Below are 26,667 nucleotides of genomic sequence, written 5' to 3'. Positions count from 1 at the left end.
ACGCCGTCTGCTTCGAGACGATTTAATGAAGGCAGAAGAGAGAGGGAGGGAAAAAAAAGGAAAGCTGGGAAAAGGGACCATCTGGGAGAGCTGGCTCTGTGTAAACAGTGACAAACAGGAGTGAATGGCATTCCAGTGATTTTCACTAACATGTGAAGCAACGCTAGCTGTTTGGTCTAATGGCACCCTCTCCAACAGTGTAAACAAAAACAACATGCCTGCTGGGCTCTGTTTACACCAGTCATCTGCCTGTTCCAGCCCACAGGACCACCCCAACACTCTCCATCTTACAGACCCCTTTGAACTTTTTTTTGGCGGTAAAATTTATCAAATTAAAATTCAACTGAGGGGCACTGCTCCCCCCCTGCCAAGACAGCTTTGCAAAAGGTACAGTCCCAAAGCTAAGGGAAGACCCTTAAGCTCCACGCTCCCATTATACGACTTTACCTCCGGTCGGGAGGATGTGCCTCCATCGATAAGCAGTGAGACACTCACTGCGGAACAGCGTTCATGTTCCACCAACCTTCAAGGCTTTTCTCCAAACAGCGCTGATTAGCTCACCGGTTCAGAAAATGAACAGATTGCAGTGAACGGAGGACAGAGTTTTAAATTTTGCAAAAGTAATGAATAGCAATGTTTGCCAAATGTTTAGGAAGTGCCAGAAACAAGCAAAATTCCCTTCTCATCGAAATTTGCAAGGACTTCACAAATTAAAGTCAGGCTAAGATACTGCCTCCCTTAATTATAGCTAATTACAACAAAAAGTGCAGTGTCGAGAGTATACTCAATACAAATTAGTGCAGGAGTAACTACTGAACCCATTTATTGTTCAATTGCTTTTTGCTATTGATTGGTACATTTTTACCACCTTTTGCATTGTACTTCTTGTTGCAATCCCAATTCAGCAGCACGTACAAGTAACACAAACCATGGAATCTATTTCTATTTCAGCTTTGAAACACTAAGGACACCGTTGTGGCACTCGACATGACTCTGCTGAGATAAAAGTTCCAAAGGCTGCAGAGCTGTGAAATCTGGAGAAGCTCTACTGCGTCTCCCCTTTCCTCAGTCATCTCTCTTCACTGACAGGTAGCAGCAGTGGTGATGGAAGCTGGATAACGGGTATTTTTTCAAGGCTTGATTTTTGGACAGGGTCTCACCTGGTCTCTTCATCATCCCAGGCTATCCTCATGCCTTTCCCTCCACCACCTGCTGATGCCTTGATCATGACGGGGTAGCCTATCAGTGGGGAACAATTAGACAGAAGTTCAGGCTTTGATCATTTGGTCATGTGAACATGACAGCTGACCATATGTCCAATATAATACAGAAGACAATAACCACTTATTAAAAAAAAACACCCAAAAGCACATTTTCCGCAAAAAACGAGGGAGGCAGCAGCAGCTTGTGCATTTTAATTTAAACGTCTGGAAATCTGCGATCGCTGAAACCTTTTCCCATCCTAAAGTCCTGGACAAATGTTATCTGGCATATAAACACATAGGTCCAGCTTTAGTTATGTGCACATAGCTGCAATGGGTTTGTTTTCAGCTAGGTTACCAAGAACAATCAATACAATCTGCACACAATATCAAAACACTTGAAGACATACTGTGTATTACAAGAAAACATTCTGCCTGTTTGGATTTTAAATTTTAATCTGAAAATGACACAAACTGTCACAGTCTGACAGCAAACTCATAACTATGGTATCAGTAAACCCACAGCACATAAAATTAGAACCAGCTACCTTGCTTGCAATGAGATTGCAACACAAGTTTTAGGGGGTTAAACTTAGTCTAACAGATGAATATTTCTTTTTCACCTGGTAAACCTTCATGTACGTAAATTTAAAATAAAAAAATAGCTGTTAAGACGTCACCAAATAATAAGCAGCACCACTGCTGTAAAGAGTAATGTGAATTATCAGCATGGCCCCCATAAAGAGATGAATAGCACATCAGAACAGCTAAAACCAAGGACTTACCAATTTCCCTTGCAATTCTGACAGCTTGGTCTGCATCCTGTAGACGCAGGAAACGAGAGTCAACATTAATCCCAGCAGCTCTTGCACATTGTCCTCAGGGCAGCTATATATTGCTCTACTGTCTCCTTGGATTCATTTATGGTTAGATTTTACAACCTTCTGACCCTTTTCATTTGGGGCAATGTAAAATTAATACCATCAGTTGCAAAAGCCGGTTCTACATCATTATAATTTTACAACACCACTCGAAAACAACAAGGAAAAAAAATCAGCTGAAAAGAGCTCCTGGAATTACAGGACATTTCTGCACATTTTGGTAGAGCTGTCTAAAAAGAGAAACCGATTATTTTTCATTTTCTTGTATGACAAAAATGTCATGAAAGCCTTATCACTCCCAACATGTTCCTGAATACCTGAAAAATTTACTGGGGTTGTTGTCCTCTATGTTGTCAGCAGGGGGAGTAGATTCTCTATTGTTTTAAGTTTTTTAAATTGATCCTAAATATAAACAGCAGCTCAGGGGAAACAAACAAACAAGCAAGACAAAGCACTGATTTCCTTTTGATGGACAGATGCACATTTCAGTTTCACAACACAATTTAGTTTAGCTATAAATGCAAAAACCATCTTTTATCATCTACTAAGTACCTTTTAGTATTCCACAGAACACCAAATGATGAAATAATACTACCAACAAAATTCCTGAAGTTTTAAAAGTGCAACTTCACATTGATAGGATGCACACAACTTTTCAAGCACAAAAAACAGCATTCGTGCTTCAGAAAAGTCAATGGATGAATATTATTATTATTTTTATTATAAGTGCTTATACATTTCAGAAAGATACACGCTGCAGGCATTTGCTTACAAAACAGCATGCATTTTCAGTATCTGAAGGTCTCCAAAACTGTTTAAATATAGTACTTCTACACTGTTTCTTCAAATGTTCCACAACTACAAACTAAGCATCATGTACATCATAGCCTATGCTGTATCATTGATGTGAGATTATTTATTATATGACATATAAATTCTATGACTGATCTCAGTACTACGAGCATTTCTGCATCTTATATTTTGTTGGGTTTGGGCTAGAGTGAACTACTGCATTATCTGGGCTTGTTATATCACTTATTTTTGCAGTTCACTAATAGTTTGTAAATTGCCTTATGCAAAGGCTTTGGCAGAATAAAAACTGTGCATAAGCTGGAATGTGTAAGGAGTTAGGTGCAGGAACTGTCAGCTGGTTGGTGTGTCTAAAGTAACAGGAGCTGACTTATGAACATTAAAATGAAACCCGATAGGCTTTAAAGCTTTCACTGCAATCCCTTCTGAAAGCTGTCAAAAGTTTGGAACTTTTTTTTAACAAAGCAAAAATCTGAAACCAGAAATTCAGTTCTTTGGATCCTTAAAAGAACACAACGTGACGAATATTAAGAAAATAGGTTTTTAAAGGTTTCAATATTCAGTTAAAACAAAAAAAAAGACGACTGGCTAAGGAAGCTGGCAGAAACTTTAATTTCCTTTCATTAACTTGTCTGCTCCACAAATCAGAGCTTGTTAAGTTCAAAGAGTTCCAGAGAGCAGCATCAGTTATGTGAGTGCCCCCTTTTTTTGTGTGCTGGATGGAAACATCTACATTTACTAATGAGACATTTCTAATAGACATTTGGTTCATGTAGCCGATCAGTGCTGCTGAACACCGTTTTCTTGTGATATGATGTCTTTCAGCCCATCTCTGTTCTTTTGGCATCTTTTATTTATTCTCAGAGATGTAAATGCAGGGAGAGGGCAATTCTGGAATGTTAGTGGTCTCCACACATTGGGATTTGCAAATCCTTTGTTCCTGTCTGTGACAGTTATGCGAGAACACTTCTCTTTAACAGCCACTCTGTCAGGAAGTGTTAAACCTGCCAAATGCAGACAATTAGGGTCTCTTGAACAAAATGTATGAGGAGTGATGACTGATAAAGCCCTGCTATTAAAGCAAAGGAGGCAACTTTTTAAATGGCCTTTTTTTCTTGCAAATCATACCTTATTTCTGAGAGGAGCAGGGAGCAAAAGTTAAATAGGCTCCTTCACTCCTTGATTGCTCACCTATTTAACCCTGGTCTACCATCTATTTTACAGCATTTGTCAAAAGGAACTGGAGATGTAAAGACGCAAAGCAAACCACTCCTGCCTCAAACTAATCAAATGCTGCAATGAGCTCTGTAACAGTGTAACACCAGCAACAGGGAAAAAACATTTCTTCACCATTGTTTTAAATACCATGCAACTTCTTTATGACACTGAGAACTCTGATTACAACTGTACCTTCAACCACACAAATCATCGTAACACAAATGATAAAATAATGTAAAGCGACCCATTTCCCCCATCACCCATGATTAAGTAATATATAGGAATTGGTCACTGTAAAAAGATATGGACACTTTTATAACTTTTTTTTATTTTGTGCACAGCACTTTTATATACAGCACTTCCTCCTGTATGACCATTGCAGGGCATTTAAAAATCTGTAATAAACATAAGGACCCTAGTATACATCCAACAGAATCGCCTCACCTTGACCACCCCATCAAAGCCAGGAATGGTGTTGACTTTAGCATTCTTGGCTATTAATTTGCTTTCAATCTTGTCTCCCATGGCTTGAATAGCATGTGTGTCAGGTCCAATGAAGGTGACACCTTCTGCTGCCTGTGGAGATAATGAAGGCTTTAACTTTACAACAGAAACATATTAGACAGCAGCTGAGCATTCACACTTACAGGAAAGCAGAACAATAATTGTTTATAAAACCCCCATTTCCCCCCTTTTGTACAGACTGGAAAGATCCACGCTGTAAACAGGCCCTTTAATTAAAACAAACACGTGCGTGACTGCTGCTCCTGTGAAGAAGGCCACAGCATTGTGCTTGCTGTTGTCATGGCACACGACACGATTCTCTGTGTTCCCCTTTCACTAAATAAATTCATGTTCTTGCTTGGAGCAAGAGAGTGAGGAAGCTTAATTACTTTTTGACATTTTGACAATCTTAAAAGCAAAAAAGACTATCCAGATATAATTAAAAAGATCTTAACTGTGCTATGTTGTAGGCTACAGTCATAGTCTTTGACATAGCTGTCTGTGCTAGGCTTTCCACTGCATGACTGCTAATTTAGTGGCAATGACCAATTACTATTGGTCCGCAGAGTGTAAATCAGGACTAAAATCAGATAAGGGGGTAAATCACCATTATAACAGATTATAGACCAAGTGGTTAAAGGATGAAAACATTTTCCAGAAACTTCTAGCGATTTTGATGGTGCAAGGTATTTCTGTTATGGTATATTAAAGAAACTCTGAAAAATTGGGCAATTAATCGTTTTTGTTGGACCACTGACACGGCAGGTACAAAATAACTTTTTGAGGATGCTCCATGTTATGCTTAGTATTCAGTCACACAGGTTGTCAATGGTGACCATTCAGATAAACTTGGTCCATGCATATATTAATGAAGACACAAGCATGAATATTATTTTGAGTGATTTCTCTTATTGTGCTTTGAATGATTGTTTACACCCCTTAAGGGTGAAAGACCTTTGTGAAAAAAGTCCCTTTCTTCATTCTTGTTGTTCTTGTGATGCAGAACGATATCACTTCCTGCCTGCAGTAATTAGGCCTCAGGCCTCTAATAAGAGGACCAGAACCAGGTTTTAGCCAATCTGGCCATGATATTTTTACCATTGACATTTGCTTTGACATTATTAAAGTGTTCCAAACTGCAGATTTAATCCAACTAAATGAAAAATGTCACAAAAATGTTTGTAAAATTATATGGGACTTTGTCAAGAATCCATTATACATAAATGCTAAAAATATGATACAAGTACTATAATACAGTCAGCTACCCTTAACCTACATATACTCTCAAAAATTAAGAAATTAGGTACTAAAGTATTTTAGGCCATTAGCCTGTAGGATTCTAGGAAACCTAATGGCTACTGCAAGTAATATATTTGAAACCTAAGGCACTGAGAGCAAAATATTTCAACTGATCCATCACAGATAAAATGCATACATGGACATTTAAATTGCTAATTAACTAGAAATTCTTAACAAAACCTTAATTCTGTCTTTTGCTGTTGCTTTTATATCATTCCTTTTTTGACATTGGTATGTTTTTACACCAAAACTTAGCTAGGAGAATCATACATTGCACACCAGATCATAATTTAATAGGAAAACACATACATCAGATGCAAAGAGCCCAACAAACCGATTCCGTACAACGTTGTGACTTTTGACAACTCAAACCCCTTTTCTTTATAAATTTCACTTTCCCCCGCTCTGCCTTCTGTTTACAACAAACAAATTGGTTTGTGGGGGGTCTAGCAAGCATCTTCCTGGTGTTAAGAACTCACAGTCACCAGATAGCATTCCACGCTGTGTGATGTGTCCCTCCCCCCCACAAAAAAAAGGCAAAAAGAGAAAATTCTTGTAATTGAGGCACAAAGATGACTCAAAAAAATCTCTCAACTCACCTATCCCCTTCAATTTTATTCAAGCTTCAGTCTTTACATAATAAAGAAACCTGTGGAACTAATCCCCACAAATCTTTTCTGCTTTCCTGCACATTCCTCCGGGCAATGCAGCTCACAAAATGCTTCATTTGCATCCTTAAACTGTACAAACTGTGAATAAGCCTTTTTAGCTGCAAATGTAATTACATCTACATTTCCAGAGGAGAACAGAAGGTTAAACAGCCTTCTAAGATTCATGTTAACTCATCCCTTTTTCTTGCACCATCAACAACACAATGAGCCAAGAATGCAGATGTTCCTTCAAGCCATCTTATCACTTCAATTCAGTTGAAATTGGCAGTGGAAATGGAGGTAGCTGCTGATTACATGCAGATAAACGCACCAAACAGAATCAGTGGCCTTTTACTTAAACCTATCAACTTTAATCCCTTCCTTTTTCTCCTTTATTAGGCCATAACTCATCCGCAGAACAAGAAAGACCTGAACATACCTTGCCAGCAGTAGCAATAATGCATATTTCAGTACTCTGGAATGTCACATTAGGCTTCACAAAGATGTACAAGGGTTTTAGGTTTAATCCTTTCTTTTCATGTTTAATTCTATTTATCCCCATTCCACACAAATGCAGAAACAAGGCAAACATACATATATTACAAATATTTCTAAGGAGGATTGAGGTTCAGATAAAAGTCCTGGGTTTCCTTCAGATACTTTCCCGTTCACAAGGGAAAGAGCTCCACAGAAGATAAGTTCAATGTTTCTTTAACGCCCAGGTGTAAGAGTCTGCATGACAGATATGTTCTGACAGTGGACCCATAATTCTGCTTTTAATATAGAATTATAATTTAATTTATGCTAATCAAGTTCAATTAGATTTTTTGCCTAATTTAGAGTGTCCACCTCACTCGGAGGGATTTGTTAAAAAGGAGCGCTTCAGGCAAAGACAAATAAAAAATCATCATATACCTTTTTTCAACTTCCCTCTGTAAACACTTAATAACTTGTGTTTCCTTCATCATCTCATAGGAACAATTCGTATTCTAAATAATTTAAACAATGCTTCTCACAGTTCCGTGCCAAGAGCTACTTTCTATTGAAATAAAGAAAAATGCTACTTCTTTTTGGAACTTCACATTTTTACACCTTGCACTGGAGAACTATAAAATTTTGTCCTACTCTATAACAAAGATAGAGAAATATGAAACAGAAACGTAAAAGCACAAGAGAAACAAAAAAGTTTTAATAATTGTGTTTTAAGCTGTTTAAATTTAGACTGCCATTAAAACAACTATAACACCATGTTTCATAAAATTGGACACTACTTCCACCTAAGCCACCACTTCACTTTTATTCCTGGAGAATCAAATTGGAACAGTTGTATGGAACAGAAGCAACAACACAGATTGGGTTCAGCATGTCATGTATAATTAGAATACCAAAAATGCTTTCTGCTACAGTTTTAAACAAACAAATATGAAAAACACATCTGGATACCTGTGATCTATTTTCATACATAAGCATCACAGACAGCTATCACTTTACACTTACAGATAGAGGTGGAATGTTCACATTGGGGCAATGCGCTGAATGGAGTGCTGCACGGATCTTTATTAGGACCACTGCTCTTCACTGACATAATCATTGATATAATGATATAAATCAATATGTCAAGGATTTAGATTCTGGTATAGTTAGGAATCTACTCAGGTTTGCAGACAAGAAACCACTGCAGAAAAAGCAAATTACATTCAAAAAGATTTAGATGAACTTCAGAGCGGCCAAACACCTGTTCCCACATGTTACCTTAGTCTTATTTTTTTATGTCAACCATTATTGTGAAACTCTACCAGAAAGCATTGCTTCGCTACAGGAGAGTTCAAGTATTAATTATCTTTACTCATTGGTGAAATCTGACAATTTCACCTAACATTTCAAGGACTTCAAATAGTTAATGGAGAAAAAAAAATTAAAATCAAATTATTTTTCATAAAATGTTAAGGCAAAGGGTATCCACCAAGAATATTATCTTAGCACGTACTTTGAATTTCAGAAAACAAAACTATTCAAGTTGCTGTCTTTTCATTACCATTCAGAATACTTTCACATTATAAACAGGGTCACTGATGACAGCTCATGAAACAATTCACAAATATAATATCACCATTATTCTCGGACAGCAGACAATGAAATCTGAATAACATACTAATTAACTATACAACTATTGCTCTCAGCTTTATGTAATCTATCATTCCTTCTCATTATTGTGCTTTCTACCACTACCACTACTAATGAACTACTTTGTTCATGAATAAGAGCATGAATTAGAGCATGAATCTCAGTTAAGTCACTCTGTATATCTATTATCTACATTTTAAATGCATTGTATTTCCATGACTGCAGTGTTTTTGTACCTTGTAACAAAATAAAGTAATATAAGGTTTGAAGACTGGCAAAGGACAGCAATTTTAAAGAGCAACTTGCAATAGACATTTCACTTCCACCATCCTGAAATAAACTAGTGATTAAGATACTGAGGCTTCTATTTCCATGGTAACACATAATAAAGTTTTGAAGATGCTCCCTTCGCAGTCATTAAGGTTTTAATATACTGTGTTGTAGCTAGCTTCGTCCTTAAGAGGCTATTTAAGACAGATATTTAAATGAAATCTTCGGAGACAGTTGTGTTGCCGTTTTCTTGTGAATTTACTCTTTGTAGTTAAATCTCTATGCAATCGTCTTCTAACCCAGAGTCTCTGGAGAAATCGAAATGCTTTGATCAAATAAATCTTCCCATTATATTTGTGGAACGCAAGGAGACAGAAAAAAAAACTGAATGCAATATTTCTAAGGAAAAGCAGATGAATTACATGTACTCTTTCATGATCGCTGCACACCAGAACCAGGCAAATGAGAACTTGTGTAGATGCCGCGGAGAGCTCTTTCACAACTGGGGAGCTCTCTTGTCCTTGGATCCATGATGTACTGAGGGAACAGGAAAGATGAAGGTTTGAGGTGCTGTCAAATTCTTATTGCACAGAGCCTCCGTCTGATTCTGGATCGGGGTCCATTGGTTGCAGACTTGAAGGTGATTTGTTCTTGAATAAACATTTTGAATTTTGTCCTCCATTTGTGAAAATGTAAAACTAATAAAAACTAGTTCACACAAAAGATTAGGTACAACACGCAAACACAGTACTCTTCCAGAGAAGGCAAGGTCTCTAAAAAAAGGGGGAGGAAAACAGCCCTGGCAAAAGCACCAAGTAAACAGTTTATTCTAACTGAATTAATCTGATCACTGCTGGATATTTGTTTTCCTTTATTTCAATTTTAATTACAGATTTCAGAATGTAACACGCCTGAATACAATATCCTGAATTTGGAGGTAAACAACAGGCTCATTAAGATGTTAATTTTCCCAGCAGGAAAATGAAAAGTTGCACAAAATACTCAACACTCCAGTTATAAGGACACTTACTTAAAACAAAAGGTTTTTAATTGTGTTACGGAATGCATGACTTGCAGAAACAGCGCTGTGTCACAACAGGGGAGAAGACGCCTGTGACTGCGCTGCAGTTCACAACACATTATTTCTGCAGCTAGCGCAGTGTGCAGAATTGGCAATGAGGAAGAGAAGGCACGCAATTGTTCGGCGGCGATGATCCCGGCTTCAGAATGAATCTGTTTTACAATGGCCTGCCGGTGTTTGACATAAGCCTGAAGATATTCCATACCCTGCACCGCGGCCAGCGCGCCAACGTGACGGGCACGCCACTCGCCACCCTGCGCTCAGTCCCCCGTCAGAGTCGGGCAGAGTTCCGAGGCCAACTTCAATCACCCCCCCAGCTTTGAAGGACAAAGCAGACAGGTGACCATAAACAATTAATCAACATTTTAACACCTCTCCATCTGCCCGGCAGAACAGGAGAGAGGAGAACTGTCACTCAATCCACCGTGCCTCTGCCTGGCCTTGGCTCCATTAGCAGACCTCCTCTCAGGGAAACTCTACCTATCCAGCGCCGGAATAAACTGATAATTAGAAGCAGATGTTGGCATTTATGAGTTGTAACTCTGGAACAGACATCCTATTTAGGGTTGGCAAAACCAAAGCCATTTTTTGAATTAAAAAAAAATGTTTTGCTACTTGGACCTAAAGAGTAGGAAGACAAACCCTTCTTCTGTTTCATTCGAAGTGACAATCAATCTCATGAACATTATATTTACTAAGCTTTTGTTTTTTGTTTGGGCATAAGGGGCCAACCTTCATTCAAGTTATGAACAGAGCAAAGGACTTTGTTTCTACATGAAATGGCCCTTTTTACAGAGATTAGAGCCTGGCCACACTAAAATCAGCCCCAACAACAGCAAAGATGTCCAGATTCCCTACAGTATTTCCCTAGCCGCAGAATAAAGATCAGCTCTCCCTATGACCATCTGCATCAAGTCATTACGATGCACAATTCCAAGCTACCAGAAGCAGATGTGTTTGTGTCTGATAAACTGCACTGGGTATCTTGTAAGCATCTTTTTAGTTCTGTGTCAAGATAGCGGTTCTAACGTAAGGGCTCTGCACAAAATACAGAAAATTAGGTCTGATGTATACTTCAAAAAACACTTAAATACAAAATGTTTTTTGGCTTTGACATTGGAACAGTTATCCTAAACTAATAACTTAAAACACAAGGAGCTGCCTTATTTGTGTTATAAAAATAAGAAATGTGCACATATTAAATTCCTTCATATAAAATAATTCATATTAAAGTGTCAGCAAGAAACCTTTTGTTCTAAGCTTCAGCAGGTATGAAGACATACATTTATTAAGTCTTCTTCTACAAACTATTCTGTCTTTGCACTGATTAGCAATTCTTTGCAGTGAAAGAAAACCAAATTGGTACATCTTACAGTTAAAGCCGAACAGCCCAACAATTATGATCAACATGAAATCTGACTGGAGGCTAATAGTTTGTGGACGTTAACGAGGAATCTTTAGCAAAACCTTTTTCTTTCACGCAACAGCATGTTCTTGTCATTATTGAAACCTAATATTATTTGAAAACTTCACTTATCTTGTTAAAAAATAAAAAAAATAATATTCACTAACCCAGACTACAACAACTGTGCCAAACAGCCTTGGTTTACTCTATTGTTACACAAAACAGTGACAATATGTCACAGAGGCATTCTGCAAGACAATATGTCATTTCCACCTGGAGCAGAACTCATCTTCATTTCCAGCTATCCATCACCGAAGACTAACAATAACAGCAGCCCATGGCTCAGCTGGTAAACACACACACACTCACATCTGTTAAAAAGCCCAAGTTGTTTCTGCACACTGCTGTCGGCGCAAGCCTTAAAATAAAGCTACAACAAGCTGGTAGCAGTCAGACAGAGGGGACAAGAAAGAGCCCAAGAGCAAATATTCACAGGGATCCTAATAACAATAATCTGATCCTGGGGTGCAGTAAAGCCCATCAAGCCCTTTGTTTCTTCAGGACTCATTGCATGACAATTAGAGGCTGGTTAGCAGTCAAAAGGAAGAGGGGGGGACAGAGGAACCTGGTAGACTTTGTATTGTTCCACTCCCTGCATGAAACACACAGCTTTTTCACATGGACAGGAAACACAAGCAGCCCAAAGAATCCTGGGCAAGACAGAATTTATAAAGGTGAACTCCACAAAAAAAGAGGGGATTAAATGGAATGAAGCGGTCTACCTGTGGAGCGAAAAAAAAATGGGGAAAAAAACAACTTGTTAGAGCAAATCTTGCACTCACCGTATTGTAAAAGTGATAATTATGTCATTGGCTGGAGACCTGGATCTAGAACAAAACAGCTAGAAGTGAATACAACTTTTATTTTTTGTTTATCACATAGAAAATAGTAAGCATTAGTCCAAACAGTAAAAACATAAATGAAAGGCAGGCTAGTTCTTTGCACAGCAATGATTATTGACACACCCAATAAGAAACAATAGCAATAGAAACTGTATAACTAAGAACCTTTCCTCTTATATGTTTAAACGCAACTAAAATAACCTCCTCACTCCAGATGTCTCCCCCTAGATTTGCTTCCTAAACAAATCCTGCTGTCTAACCTATTGAGGTTAGAAAAGTTAGGATTGAATTTACATTTGAGTTATGTACCTTTAGTTAGTTGCAAACATGCATCCATTAAATGTATTCTGAGCCTGAGGAAGATAAATGAAGCCAGATGCAGAACATTATAAAAACAATAATATACTGCTTACATTCAGAAGCTCTATAATCTTGAAAAACAAGATCATTTCTGGCTTGGAGTCTCACAACGTTTGCAATGGAGTTACAGTCCGAAGTAGCGTGGCACTTGACCTCTGTCTCATTCATCCCCACCAGCAGTAAATCTGGCTCAAAGCAGAACCCACCGGGAAAACCTATGGCCAGCTTACTTAAGGCTGAAGTCACAAGGGCAAGGCCTTTGGCAGCCAGTTGTCTAGCGATTCATCCCTTTGCTATCTGCAGGCTTGTGCACGCCAACCCTTCACTGCACACACCTTAGAAAAGTTCTGACAAAGACCTGATCCACACTGTAGTCAATAAATTAGGGACTGTAAGCAGAAAAAGAGCAATGGCATGATTTTGGAACATGCAAAAGCAATCAAGTGGCAGCAAATTCATCTGCACTGTGATTACAACATTTTGACAAATTGGAAATCTCAGGATCTAAGAATATAATGAAGTTGTACAAGAAGACAAAATCATGTAGAAGACAAAGAATGGTATTCTTGGAGCTTATGGTTATAGTTGAATGAACACCAAGGGTCTCCGATACCTGTACTGTTACTAAGGAGCAGGCTTTTTTTTTCTACATAAAAAAAAGCACCACTAAATTGCGTGATCTGCGTGAAATGTGATTCCATTTCTTGAAACAGCTTATACATTTCCCAGCCATTTTTTTTTACTACTAGCGGAAAATGACTGGTCTTACATCTGACTTAAAGCACATGCTGTTTACAACACACTCGGTTAATTGTTTTATTCAATGGTAGGTTCCCCATCCTGCAAAGATTTATAGTGGTAATTTGTATAGCTCCAGCTCAAAGATCAAGCCAGTTACTGTATTAGAAGACTGGAATTAAATCAATTAAACCCCCTAACCACGCTTTCTAGGGCTCGCTTGCACTGATTAGTAAGTGCCCACACCTGGGACTTAACCTGTTTTTGCCTTTCTATACCTGGGAGTTTGAATCTGCTAAATTACCCCACAAGAAGAGGTATCCCACTGTACAGTTAATCCAGCAGTATGGCGTCTCATTATTTTAACTAACACCTTAACTCAGGCAGACCACACTGGAAAAAGCCACTGCAATTTTCAGGTGAGGTGATCTTTATGAGTGAAAGAAATTCACTGGCTAAAGAGCAGAAAAAAGGCTAAAATGCCTACATTTAAATAATATATCTTCGTATTTGACTCAAATTCTTAAAAAAATAAGGAATCTACGAAGTCTAGAGATATCAATGATGAGCAAAATGGATCTGAGAAGCAGATATAATAACTATAGTCAACTATAACTATACTCATAATAACTATAGCCCTCACACACAAAGAAGGCTCCACAGCCAAAACGTTGCATTTCCTTTCTTCTCTTTTCAGTATTGAATAAACCCTTTACTTCCTATGATAACTATGTGCACTTTGACAAATCTCAAATTTCACTAGCATGTAATAAATGCATACATTTAACAAGCTATGTAAAACAGAGAGCTGCAAAGACCTAAGGACTAGAAAATGTTGTTGAGGTCTTACTTCCAAAATTCAAATGCATAGATAAAATCTCATGAAAAACGTAACTACAGTATGTTTTGAAGAGCGTCTCCATTTCTGTAGAGAACAATTGGTGCAATGCAGACAGGACTTCCTCAATTGACTAGGGCTTCACAGACGAGCATCACCCACAGACCTTAGCAGTATTTCCAAGTGACTGGAGATTTTCAGAGACATCAAGGCCCGGCTATCTATATGCATAAGTTGCTACTCTGGCTCAACAAGTATGGCAGCAAAGTTTTGTCAGAAATCTCAATCAACCAATGCAAGTCTCACTTGAACTGTTGTCAACTAGGAATCAGCTAAATAACACATACAGGAGTTTTTTGTGATTTTACACATCGAAAACTAGAAGAAATATTGAGAGTGATGTAGCTTCTCTAAAATTTACACCATGGAATTGCTGTGCTTCATTTACTGATGACTGATTTACATGTAAAGTTATTCACATCATACGCTACTGATGGACAGCAAATGGTGCCTGCCATTACCAAGTCACTGAGACACTTGTGGGGGTGGCAACAAAATGGTATGTAAAGGGATCATTATCTCTAGCTACACAGCCCTCCGTTCTTCACAGCCACAGTGTCAGAGGTCTAATATGCAGGAATTGCAAAACAATCCCCCAACCAATCTCAACAGAACTGAACGCAGATATTGTCGTAATGGGTCATGATGTTTGCCCTCACAGAGACAAGAGGACAAATATTTCAGTCTGAAAGGAGGGAACCGCCAGAAGAGAATGGACTTCTATCCTGCTCGATCTGAGCTCCATTGAAAATGCCTGTGCAATCGTTACAAGATGTTTTGCATCCTAAAAAAAAATCTTTGAAGATCTATTTCACAGTTGGTCGCTGCCTTGAGGGAATAGTGAAGGACAATGCTACAATTCACGCATACAATTCATGTCTTTTATTTTAAGCACTCCTTGTCATTGGCAGGCTTGTCCAATGTTCAAGGTGACTAGACTCTACAGAGGTATCAAACTATTCTTCTGGGAGGCAAGGAGAAGAAAGAGAGGGGAGGCTTACCATAGTCTACTGGCCACTTAATATGTTCCATTTTTGCAGTGCTGTTGAGCATTTTTTAATTCCAATTAAAAAAAATATGCTCAGGTTAACAGAGTTTCTTTCTAATCAGGTGACCCTTGAATTTCTTAGATGTGTGCAAATTAAGTTTTCACCCGAGACATCACACCTTTAATTAAATTAAAACATTTGTGCTAAAACCGTTGTCAAAACAGAGGAAAGGGGCTGAATAATTGAATGAATATCAACATGTGAGGAGAGACTGAGTTATCCTAGCTGTCAAGTCACTACATTTGAATATTCATTTTATTCCCCCTCGCTTATCTTCTGCTTATCTCTGGTGATATGTTACTAGTGTTTGTCTAGGTAACGAGAAAATATAAGAAATGTTAAGCGAAAGCTCCCAATAAAAGTTAGTCCACAAGAAACAGACCATAAACTAGTACTAATCACTACTTTTCTTCTTTTAGTTTCATTATTTATGTTAGAAAACAAATGCTCCCCATTCAGATATTTTCCTTTTCTCCATTTCTCATACATTCATTAGTATTAAGTTGATTACCAAGCTACGATGTTTCAATTTTTATTGGGCTAATGCAATAGTCATTAATAAACAAAACAGAAATGACTCACCTTTAATTTGGTTAAGGAAAGAACCTTAACAAAAATATTTATCATTGCAGACAGACTCAGTGAATGAAACCAACCTAACTCAAAGGTCAGTTTGCTGCCAAAATACTGTGTATTTTAACAGCCGTTATTACATTTCTTAATTTCACCAACTGTATTTCATGTAAGAAATAAATCATAAAGTAAATAAACCATAAGGTTGATCATAAATACACTTAAAAGAAAATGGAAATAACAATCCTAGCTCTCTCCAGTTCATGCCAATTTAGTTTGATATACCTCAGTATGCTCAGAAAGTCATTTGGCACATTTCTTTGACATCACAGAAGGTTGCTTGAGCAGTGCACTTACGTTTGGCTCTTCCTTCAATCGCAACCTACTTTTTTCTGCACCATATATTGATTTGAATGAAAACAACTTGCTAATCCAAATAAACACGATGTCAGCAAGCCATTCAAGCTAACAAAAATATTAGCACAGCATGATATGTTGTGGAAGCCACAGGGTTACTAGTGTTGCTAGTGATTTTAACCTCTGAATATAGAATGCATCGAGGAAAAAAAAAAGTTATCACTCAGATAACCAAGTGACCATACTATAATCTTTTGTTGAACACATTTCTGAAGACAAGGTTTATTTATTATAAAGACACGTCATCAACAAAGAGTGAAATATTTGTTGTCTACACTGAACAGTTCACCCGGAAAGCCTGTAAAACTAACAAACAGGGCCTCCGATGCCCAAATCGAGCTGGATTTTCCTTGCTTGGCTGCTCATGCGGGATTAATTCTGGGTTAGGAAATGGAAACACCCCAGAGGACCCATGTGGCCCTGTGAACTGTCCTGATGAGGGCTTCTGGGGAGCTAACCATCCTCATCTCAACCACATCCTGCACTGTACCTGCCTCAAATCCCAGAGCACATGACTGGAGAGATGTGACCCAGCACAGCATGGGAAGGAGGCTTTGGCAAGTTTTAAGGTCATGCTAATTGCAATATTCCACTCTCATGTCTTCCCATGTTATGAATGCATTTAAATCATAGTGCAGGTGCTGTGTGTCCTTTAAACCTTTAATTAAATATCACTCAAAAGGTTAATGCAGGTAACAGGTACTACATACTTCATTTACAGGACGAAACAGAGGTACAGAACCGTGACAAAATAAAAACAAAACCTGACAGGGTTAGTTAGATAATCTCAATGCCTAGATCAGGAATTGCTTCAGACTGAAGTAATCCCCATTACATCGGAAAGCATTTGAAAGACAGTTAATACCTTTTCTGTAAAAAAAAATAAATTGAAAGCTTCCACTGGTAACTAATCATTATGGTTTAACATGTTATTCAACAAATGGATGCAGACTTTATATGCTCACACCACAATAAGAAAGCAAATATGGCAGCAATCATTTTGTATACTCACAGGGTGACGATATAAACAAAACTTTTAAGATAAAAAATAGAACTGCTTTACAGACTATTTTGAAATAAATTTCACACCTTCTGAATGACCAACGTCTGCAAAGTGCATCCTTTTCTGCCTTGTTACAAAACACTGCTTGTTTCAAAACATTGTTTAGGACATGATTAAGATACTGTACATGGAGTGGGGCTACGACAGAGATCCTTTGATATTCTGTGAAAACCCGTGTTTAAACAGTGAAAAATAATGCTAACGGTAGAAAGCAGTGAGAATCAGGAAGTATTTCAATACCAACTTCAAGCGCAATATCTATGTATAACAGCACATCTTTAATTGCATGTTTCCGGATTTTTTATTTGGGGCCCCAGAATGATTAGGTAGCTGTGCAATAAAGAGGAAGGTTGCTGGAATATGTAAAATGATTGCTGAGAGCCACAACAGCACCAGCATTTATTTTTTCAAAAATAAAGTGTAGAAACTTACCAGCCTTCTTGCAAATTCTTTATTTTCTGATAAAAATCCATAGCCTGGATGCACCTATAAATAGATAACAAACAGTAAAATGTATAATGCTCAAATGTTACAAGGTCACTAATTCAATCTGAAATATTTCCAAAACAAAGACAAAATATCCTGATTCTGCTTAATAGGAATACGAGTGTTTGACAATAGAATCTAATGCATATATCTACTTCACCTGTATGTGTTAAGTTTATTACTGTCTATATTGCTACTTTATTTGATTTTTTCTAAAAGATATGATAAGCAATGACCATAACAGCACTCACAGAAACACAGCCTCTGTTCCAGGTGTTTTTAGGTTTGCTTCAATCATTACACTTGAAAAATGAAGGAACACAAGTAACATAATACAATAAACTGAACAGCTATACTCTGACCAACTATTGGACCTCAGTGACTGAGCCAATTCTCTTGTACAATGTACAGGGTTTAAACTTGAACTAATTAACGCTGAAACAGCTTTAACTGATAAACAGAGATAAACATGCAATCTAAAATTTAGTTAAAGCTAACCAAAAAAACAGATTTCTGTTAATAAAGCTCAACCTCCAATCAGTAGGATTCAAAGCTGTGTTTGTGTTTTTTCAAATAGGGCCTGTTCAAAAATAGCATTTAACATTCCAACAATTAAATCTGTGCACAGATGTTAATGAGCAACATCTTATATTAATTTGACATCAGGTTTCTAAAGACAATTAACTGACTTGACCCTAATTAAAAGGCAGCCGAGATACATTGAAAATAAATCAAATTGCAAAGTAGGAAAACCATTTTTTGTTGTTTTGTAGAAAGAGAATTAAAACTCAATGGAGAGTTGCCCATCAAGCAACAATGCCAGGCTGATTATCTGCATAATAAGGGTTAGGTATCAGACAAAGGAATGGAAGTTGCTCAGCTGATCTTTCTTTTCCGCTGTGTTTTTGTCTCTCCTGCCTCAGTGAGCTGTCTGAAACACTGGAGACTGCTGGGATTCAGTCAGAGCCTCCGATCTGCACTAAGTATTGCAACAATCAAGGGGAATTCAGAGAACACCCTTAGAATCGCTTACTTAAGAATTTCACCTTCTTTCAAATAACATTGTTTCAATTTTAATGAGGACCTCTTATTTACAATGCATTTATTATATGTTAGTAAGGCATCTCACATTTATTTGGTATGCTTAACCTTGCATCAAACACTAAAGCCCTCACTGCTCTATTAATCAATTGTATTCTCAAGTATGTGTGCCTTGAGAATAACAGCCCACAGCACAGAAAAAATAATCAAACCCTCTAAGTAACTGTCTTTAATTCACCTCGGTGTTTACTGAACATATTTCATCTCTTTAAAAGGATACACCTTGACTACCTGTCAGAGCATTACTTACATGTTGACAGGTGCAGTTTTATCAATACATAAATAATCAATGTAGTTTTATCAATCAATCAATAAATGTTAATGCATTTCATTACAGGAAAATTAAAGACCAGATAAAAATGAAACTAAACCTGGATGCAAATCTCTAGCAAGTCTCAACCAGACCAAAGTCTGATCTCTGAGCACAAAACTAAGAAGCTCAGACTCCTCTGTGTCCTTGGTGTCTGAAGTGGAACAAGCTGTGAGGTTTACAACAGGTTTAACCCCTTCAGTGCACACCTAGTGGTTTGTATTTGCTACTAAAACCACTAAAACCAATGGTAAAACAAAGTATATATGATGCAATGATTTTTCCACTGTGTATGGAGTCATGTGCACAGCAAATAATGCATGAATAACTATTATGTCATAACGAGTCTATTCTCTGTGCAATGGTGATGAATAGTGAATAAGACTCAAAACATGACCAAGGTGTTCACAAGATGCACAATAAAGTGTAGGACAATGCTGTTTATAGTAACGGTTAATATATTATACTCTTTATAAAATATTTAAAAATGCATGTAAAACATGCCAAACACTATTTTACTGCACATCAGGGCCCTCTCTGATTGTCGCAACCTTTCCCACTTCTACAATTAAATACAAAAAGCACATCACTGAATTATGTACATGTAATGTTAAGAGTTTTCTTTTGTCTACATTTGGTGATGCCAAGTTTTTTTGACAAATTGTGAACATTGCTTTCTTATCCATCAGCCTTGAAACCTTGGTGTACAGATTTTAATTTGAACCCTGTGTTTTGAAAACGTACAAAAAAAACGGGGCACTCAATTTTTTTATTACATATTTCAACCGGGCTTTTTAATCTCTGTAAAAACAACGCCATTCTAATTCTCTCATGCACTGCAAATTGCCCCCCGTAGTGTTTTTGTTGTTTCTTGTTGGGTTAAATAAAAATTCTCCTCTAATTTCTAGCTTTCCTTATTCAAATAAAGGAGGAGACGTCCTTCACTTATACATTACACCAGCACACCTTTCACTATATATATAAGGATTAGATGGGCACAGTATCATTTCCTATTTCCCCTCATCCTCACTCCTTGAGCACCTGGATATCTCACCTCCTTCATGTCTCAGAATTAAACCCCTGTCGCATACCTAGAATTTTACATTTTCTCTTTTTGCTTTTTGTCTTTTTTTTTCTTACTGCAAATTCGGGAACAAGCTGGAGCTGCTCCCTGGTGTGAGAACTGAATCCAGCAGCCACCTGCAAGAACAGCCACCAGGACTGCCAGATGCCACGAAGCCTTTGATATTTTTCAGCCACTGTTTTTTGGCTGCCTTTAAAAACCCGTGCAGCATGAACACATAAGCTAAACAGGAATATCAAACACAGTCTCCTTCTCTTTCTGTCACTCTTTTTTGTCTCTTTCTTGGGAAAAAAAGGTCTTGTTTTTTCCAAAAGCCTTTTTTTTTCCGGGGGTTTGAGTTTGGGGTATGTTTAAGCCGCAGTGGCAGCATGACTCTGACTCATTCAGACTCACAGCTTGGGCTCCGGTTTTCCTAATGGCCTCCATGATGGCATCCATGTTAAGGTAGCTCTTGCTGGTGGGAGCCGGGCCAACACATACTGCCTCGTCCGCCATTTTCACATGCACCTGATGAGAGAGAAGAAACAAGCGCACAGAGCTGAAGAACAACAACATAAAACATAAAGCACATGTACACATGCCCCTAAAATAAGAAAAAAAAACATGGGAATCTAAAGAGACAGAGATGCAGGGGGCATTAAATATATTTATCACAAAGAAAATATTCATAAGCCTTTTCATGTCTGCTCTCCCCCAGTTTGCTGTAATAATTAGGAGCTCTAGGCTGAAATGGTTATAATCTACAGATTATTTCTTCGGTAAATAGAGCTGTTTGACAATGTTTGGAGTCCATTATTTGCAACTAATGTCCAGTAAGTGACATGATATATTACTGACACATTTCAAGGGAAACAAAATATGTTATGCTTGTAACCAACATTGTTTATACATTCATATTGAGAAACCAACATTCATAGCTAGCTCCAAACTGGCACCCCAGGAAGATGGGGATAATTAGAGTGAATTGACTAAAAGGGATGCAATGAATATCCCTGCACAGCATCAGGTCAGAGCTGTGCACAAATTAAAGCTAAGTCTAAAGAGTTCAATATCAATTCATGTGAACCAGAAAAATATAAGAACAAATTCAGGCTGGCACCTCACCTTATATATTTAAAGGTGCGTCTTATTTATTTAATCCAGCACGCAAATATGCCTGTGATCCTAGTGGTCCAAAATAAATATAGGCACACTGTACAAGAGCAGAAATTGCATACAAGATCTTGTAACAAAATGCTCACATTTTTTAAAGAAATTCCAGTTGAAGGCAAGTTCTGTGATGTGGACTACGGTGTCTAAGACACATAATCAGGAATTTAATTTATTCATTTTCAACATAAACAGCATAGTACTGATCCCAGAACGTGCAGTAGTTCCTGACTGTTTTACAAACAGGACGGGTGAAAATACTGGAAACTGACATTTCCCTTCTGTCCATAAGGGTCAATGAATTTACCACAGAGCTCAACAAGCTTCTACTATCGAAGAACAACACACGCACACCTGAGAAGAACATGGTGACAGAACTGCAGCTAATTAAGTGACAGACAATTGCACTCAGGGGAGACATTCCTGGGAATTACTGTCAACAACTGAATAAACACTGTGGGGAAGGGGAGGTGTTTATGGGCCAGTTGTTCATCACTTTCTTTTTTAGTAAGGTGCTAAAATGAATCACTGCTTTGACTTTTACCTTTCAGCACAGAAATTATATGTGTGTGAGGGTACGCGTGTATATAAATGTCATCTCTTCTCATTTTTTTCTTCATTGAATATTTCTATGATATGAGTTCTCTTCTAAAGTTCTCTTCTAAAAGCAGGACAACGAATCCCAATTGTCACTACTTATTTTAATCCATTTGCCATTTCGCTCGTGCCTGTTTCACACGTGCCTACCAGGTTGAAGTTTGAAGAGTTCCTTATCTTTAGGGTGTTTTTTTGTTAGAAATAGCAATTTCAGTAAAATGAAATGTAACAGCATCTAAAGTAACACCAAATTAACCAATATTCTCGAACCAACAACAAAAACACTGTCATCTTTTAAAAATTAGAAGAAAAGAGACAGAAGTTTCAGGTACTAGAAACGGCAAAGATTAAGAAATCCCCAGGGCCCAGTGGTATTTTACCAATTGTACTCAAAGAAATGAGACAAGATATACAGAAGCCATTGACATAAGTATTTCAACAGTTTCTCAAAACATGGATAGAACCCATGGACTGGAGAATTGCTAATATTGCATAAGAAAGGTGGGTAAAATGAAACTGGGTTGTTGTTCTCTAATTTCTTCAAGTCTGACTTTTATTAGATGTAAAATTATGGAAACAATTATTACCACTAATTTAGTAATGTCATGTCATTCGCCAAACTGCTTTATACCGGCGGGAAGCCGGAGCCTATCCAGCAAGCAACGAGCACAAGGCAGGGTACACCTTGGATGGGGCGCCAGTCCATGGCAGGGCAAATGCAAGCCAATCATACATGGGGACAATTTGGAGACCAAAATGGGAGGGGACGCAATTCAAGTATTCAGACTTGTCAAGCACACTGGGAAAGTCAACAAAAAAGACTTCTTCAGAATGAATAGTGAAACGCAAAAGTGGAAGACACAACTGGAAAAGTTCATTTTGTATTCAAGTACACTTAAAACTGAGAAGAGGCAGTTCTTCACCCACAGAATTATGAGACGATGGAACAAGGTAGTCAGTCATGTTGTTGAAGCCACTGCCCTGGTTTCCTTCAGGACATGGCTGGATGAGAACCTTGGACCAATTCCTAACTACCAAGCTGAATGACCTTCTTTCATTTGCAACCATTCTGAACTCCACCACATTGGCATCAATTTAAAAGAAGATAAAAACCAACGATACTGTAGCCTAAAAGAACAAAATAGTATGGATCTATAAGCATACTTGTATCACTGGAACTCTTTCAAAAAAACTTCCAAACAGGTTTTTAAGTATAATACTTAACACATTCAGTTTAATACTGTTTTGTTTGGACAGTTTTGCTCAGCTATTCTTGAAGGGGAAAATTAAATATATGAAATGAAAAAAGTCTTTCATGGACAAAACCCTATTCCCATCTCTGAGCCAGACCTTAGTATAATACAATCTAGTTAAAGTAGGTAGCTGTGTCAGCATGCGTAGGCTGCAAAGGAACAAGTAAAGGTTTATTCCATGCTGAAAAGAGAAGAAAAGAAACATCGGGTGTCACTAGAAGAAGGCTCCACAGCCGAAACACTGTGTTTCTTTTCTTCTCTTTTCAGCATGGAATAAACCTTTACTGGTTCCCGATACAATCAAGGTCCCGTAGGACTAGTAAAATGGAAATCTAAATATTGGAATTTCAATTTCTTCCACTCTCATCTTTCCAACGTCTGTTCAGAAATATTGGTGCAAAAACCACAGCACCTTCACGATTTTGCAACATTAAAATTTGAAACTATCCATTGTCACTGAATGTTAATTCAGTGTAGTATTTATTGCTCTTTTTTAACTGAAGCCCTAAGAAATAATTCTGTAAGAAGGAGGGCATTAATTTATGTATTGGCCTTGAGCACACCTGCTGAACCAACCAAATTAATTTGTCATAGGATCAATACTGTAGATCCATTTGCTAACTTTCCATCCATCCATTTTTTAGCCAATACAGGGTCACAGCCTATCCAGCAAGCAATGGGCACCAGGCAGGATACACCCTGGACAGGATGCAAATCCACTGAAGTGCATACACCTACACAAACACACCCCGGTGCCAATTTTCCTAGAAGCTATTTAACCTACCAGTATGTTGTAGGAATGTAGGAGGAAAACAGAGAACCTGGAGAAGAACAAACAAACTCTACACAGATAATACGCCAAGAATTGAACCCAGGCCCCAGCGCTGCAAGGCAGCAATGCTAATCATTGTGCCACCCTAATATTAAACCAATAATGAATAGAGATATTTTGTAAGGCATCAAAAAAAGACATCTTACTCTTTAAATGGTCATATATATAGGTTTATGTACTAAAACTCATAACAACCTCCTCTGCCTTCCTGGTAATTAAATATGCAACAATGGTTGATAAATATGAGAAATATAGTATGATAGCTTGATATGGCTGCAGAAAGTCTTCCGAGTCGTGTCTCCTTTAAGTATCCCTTGCTACCTCCTGAGTGTGAGCTGACAAAGAGCAAGACAACGCATCCACCGGAAAGGAACACGGGCTGATTTTGTCTGCGCAAAGGTGATTTGTATGCACAGCCGATCACTGGGTTTAATCACACTGCAATGATGCCACAGGGCAGCCAAAGAGAGAGGGAGTGTGCTCTGGGAATGCTGCATGAAGACTCAAGTAAGGGACAAAAAAAAAAGTGCTGGTGATCAACTCAGACCTACACAACAACTTGCAGCAGCCCAACGCCAGGAATGTCCAAATTTGGAAGCGTCATCTGAAGGATCACTTCCGCGTGGCATCAGCTACAGCTGCTGACAGAACTGGGCATCAGTTCTGCCTGATGACTGTAATCCGTCATCAGGCTCCCCTGCAACCGTAAGATCATGACTCAATGTCACTGGGCTGCACGACAGCGGTTTTAATATTAACATGGATGAAAATCCCCCAGATACTGGCAAGGGGGTTGTGCTGAATCCCCATATTCATTTGCCAGTGATAGAAAGCATGTATCCCCACATGCGAGGGTCAAAACACTCTGCACCAAACTGCAATTGGTGTCAAGCCCCAGTTCGCTGTACTGAAAGATATTAAACCCATCAGGCACTTGCAAGAACATCCAAACATGAGCATGCGTATAGATTTAACCCACATTTATTACTTTTAAACTCTGCTATGCAAATTAAAATGCGTGCCCCGTCTTAAGACTCGGAGACATTTTTGCACCAGTCAGATGATTAAATATGTACTGTTACATCATTTCCAGCATTTATAAATCTATCAACCAGTTATTTTAACATTGGTACCGCATTTAACATATACCAATTATCTTAACATTGGTACTGCATTCATCTTTAACTCATTCTTTGGGATCTGCACGGGTGGTACTGGGCACATAATGAACTGCCTGGTAACGTCAACATCTGCCAATGGCAGCTGGGTACTACACCAATTGCTCAGACATGCTGGCAAAGGGTTTTATGCTGATGCAAATATAAACAGAGAGGAAGTCGAACTGCCATGCACAAATAACTGAAAAAGAAAATAAGCTGGTCTTCCACAAAGTCTTATTTACATTTTTTTTCCAAACAAAATAAATTTGTAATTTAAACAGTGTGTACCACATAAAATACGTCCATTATTTATTAATGTGGATATAACATGGCACACAGAGCAGTACAAACTAAATAAAGACTAGTAAACTAGTTCGGTTCCGCTACTGTGGAAACATAGGTGACCATGACTTCATGATTTCCTGGGTGTTTATACCGAGCAATAAACACTTTTCAGAATTTGAGGTGTCTATACTGCAAACATAATGAAATCACCTCCCTTACTGCTTTTTTGTGTGAACAACCTTTAACTTCCTACTGCACCTATGGGAAGGCAATCAGGCAACCACAAACAGTGGATCTGAAAAATGTAAAGGCTGCAATATGTATTTGGTCTGTGAATTAGATTATAAAGCAATGCCATTCTACAAATACTTGGGCCAGCCAACTGTGTGAACCTCAAATGTTAGACATATAAAGCCTAGCACACCTCCAGTAGGTGACTTCACACTTGTCTACGTTAGAACGATTTTTTTAAAGTCATGCAATGTTCAAGGAGGAACACGCTTATGGGCTATGTGAAGGAGATACAAGGGATTTTCACAGAGGTCCTCATCTTGATACTCATTCTGTTTCATGACAATTAGCCCTAATTCTGGGCTATTCACAATAAGGCACCTTTTCTTTCTAAAAGCTGCTGTCTGGAAAACATTGCTTTTCACAGCTTATTCTGCCACACTGCTATCAGTTTTAATAGTATTCCATGGGAAACATCACAAATTGTACATTTTTAGATATCAAAGCGCTTAAGAAGCAAAGGCATAAAAGCTGCCTTCTTTCAACCTGTCATCTCCGGCATTTTATCCATTGTGACTAAACTCTGACTTTCAGCAGCAATATGCGTATTCATATTTCAGAGCTTTCATGACAGGGATCCCATCTGCATAAAAAAAGTTTAACAGCCATGTCAGAATGGTACCATTTACAAATACCACTGGTGCAAGCATTTGATAGGGCACAAATTCCATGTTC

General features: G+C 38.0%; 1 protein-coding gene across 5 annotated transcripts in view; it reads right to left on the bottom strand.

The window, feature by feature from the left end:
• Window positions 1-26,667, bottom strand: part of pcca (propionyl-CoA carboxylase subunit alpha) — a 189,861-nt gene that overhangs the window by 124,001 nt on the left and 39,193 nt on the right. For all 5 annotated transcript variants that reach the window (XM_088604503.1, XM_088604512.1, XM_088604486.1 and 2 more), the window contains 5 exons: window positions 20,819-20,932; window positions 17,877-17,930; window positions 4,556-4,687; window positions 1,988-2,024; window positions 1,161-1,239 (listed from right to left, as the gene is read on the bottom strand). In XM_088604503.1, coding sequence (XP_088460629.1) covers window positions 1,161-1,239; window positions 1,988-2,024; window positions 4,556-4,687; window positions 17,877-17,930; window positions 20,819-20,932 — 416 coding nt within the window. The remainder of the gene's footprint in view (window positions 1-1,160; window positions 1,240-1,987; window positions 2,025-4,555; window positions 4,688-17,876; window positions 17,931-20,818; window positions 20,933-26,667) is intronic.

The sequence above is a fragment of the Lepisosteus platostomus genome, chromosome 2 (genome assembly GCF_059453375.1).
Source record: "Lepisosteus platostomus isolate fLepPlt1 chromosome 2, fLepPlt1.hap1, whole genome shotgun sequence".
Classification (NCBI taxonomy): domain Eukaryota; kingdom Metazoa; phylum Chordata; class Actinopteri; order Semionotiformes; family Lepisosteidae; genus Lepisosteus; species Lepisosteus platostomus.
Note: the sequence above shows the minus strand (reverse complement) of the source record. Positions and strands in the feature narration are given on the sequence as shown.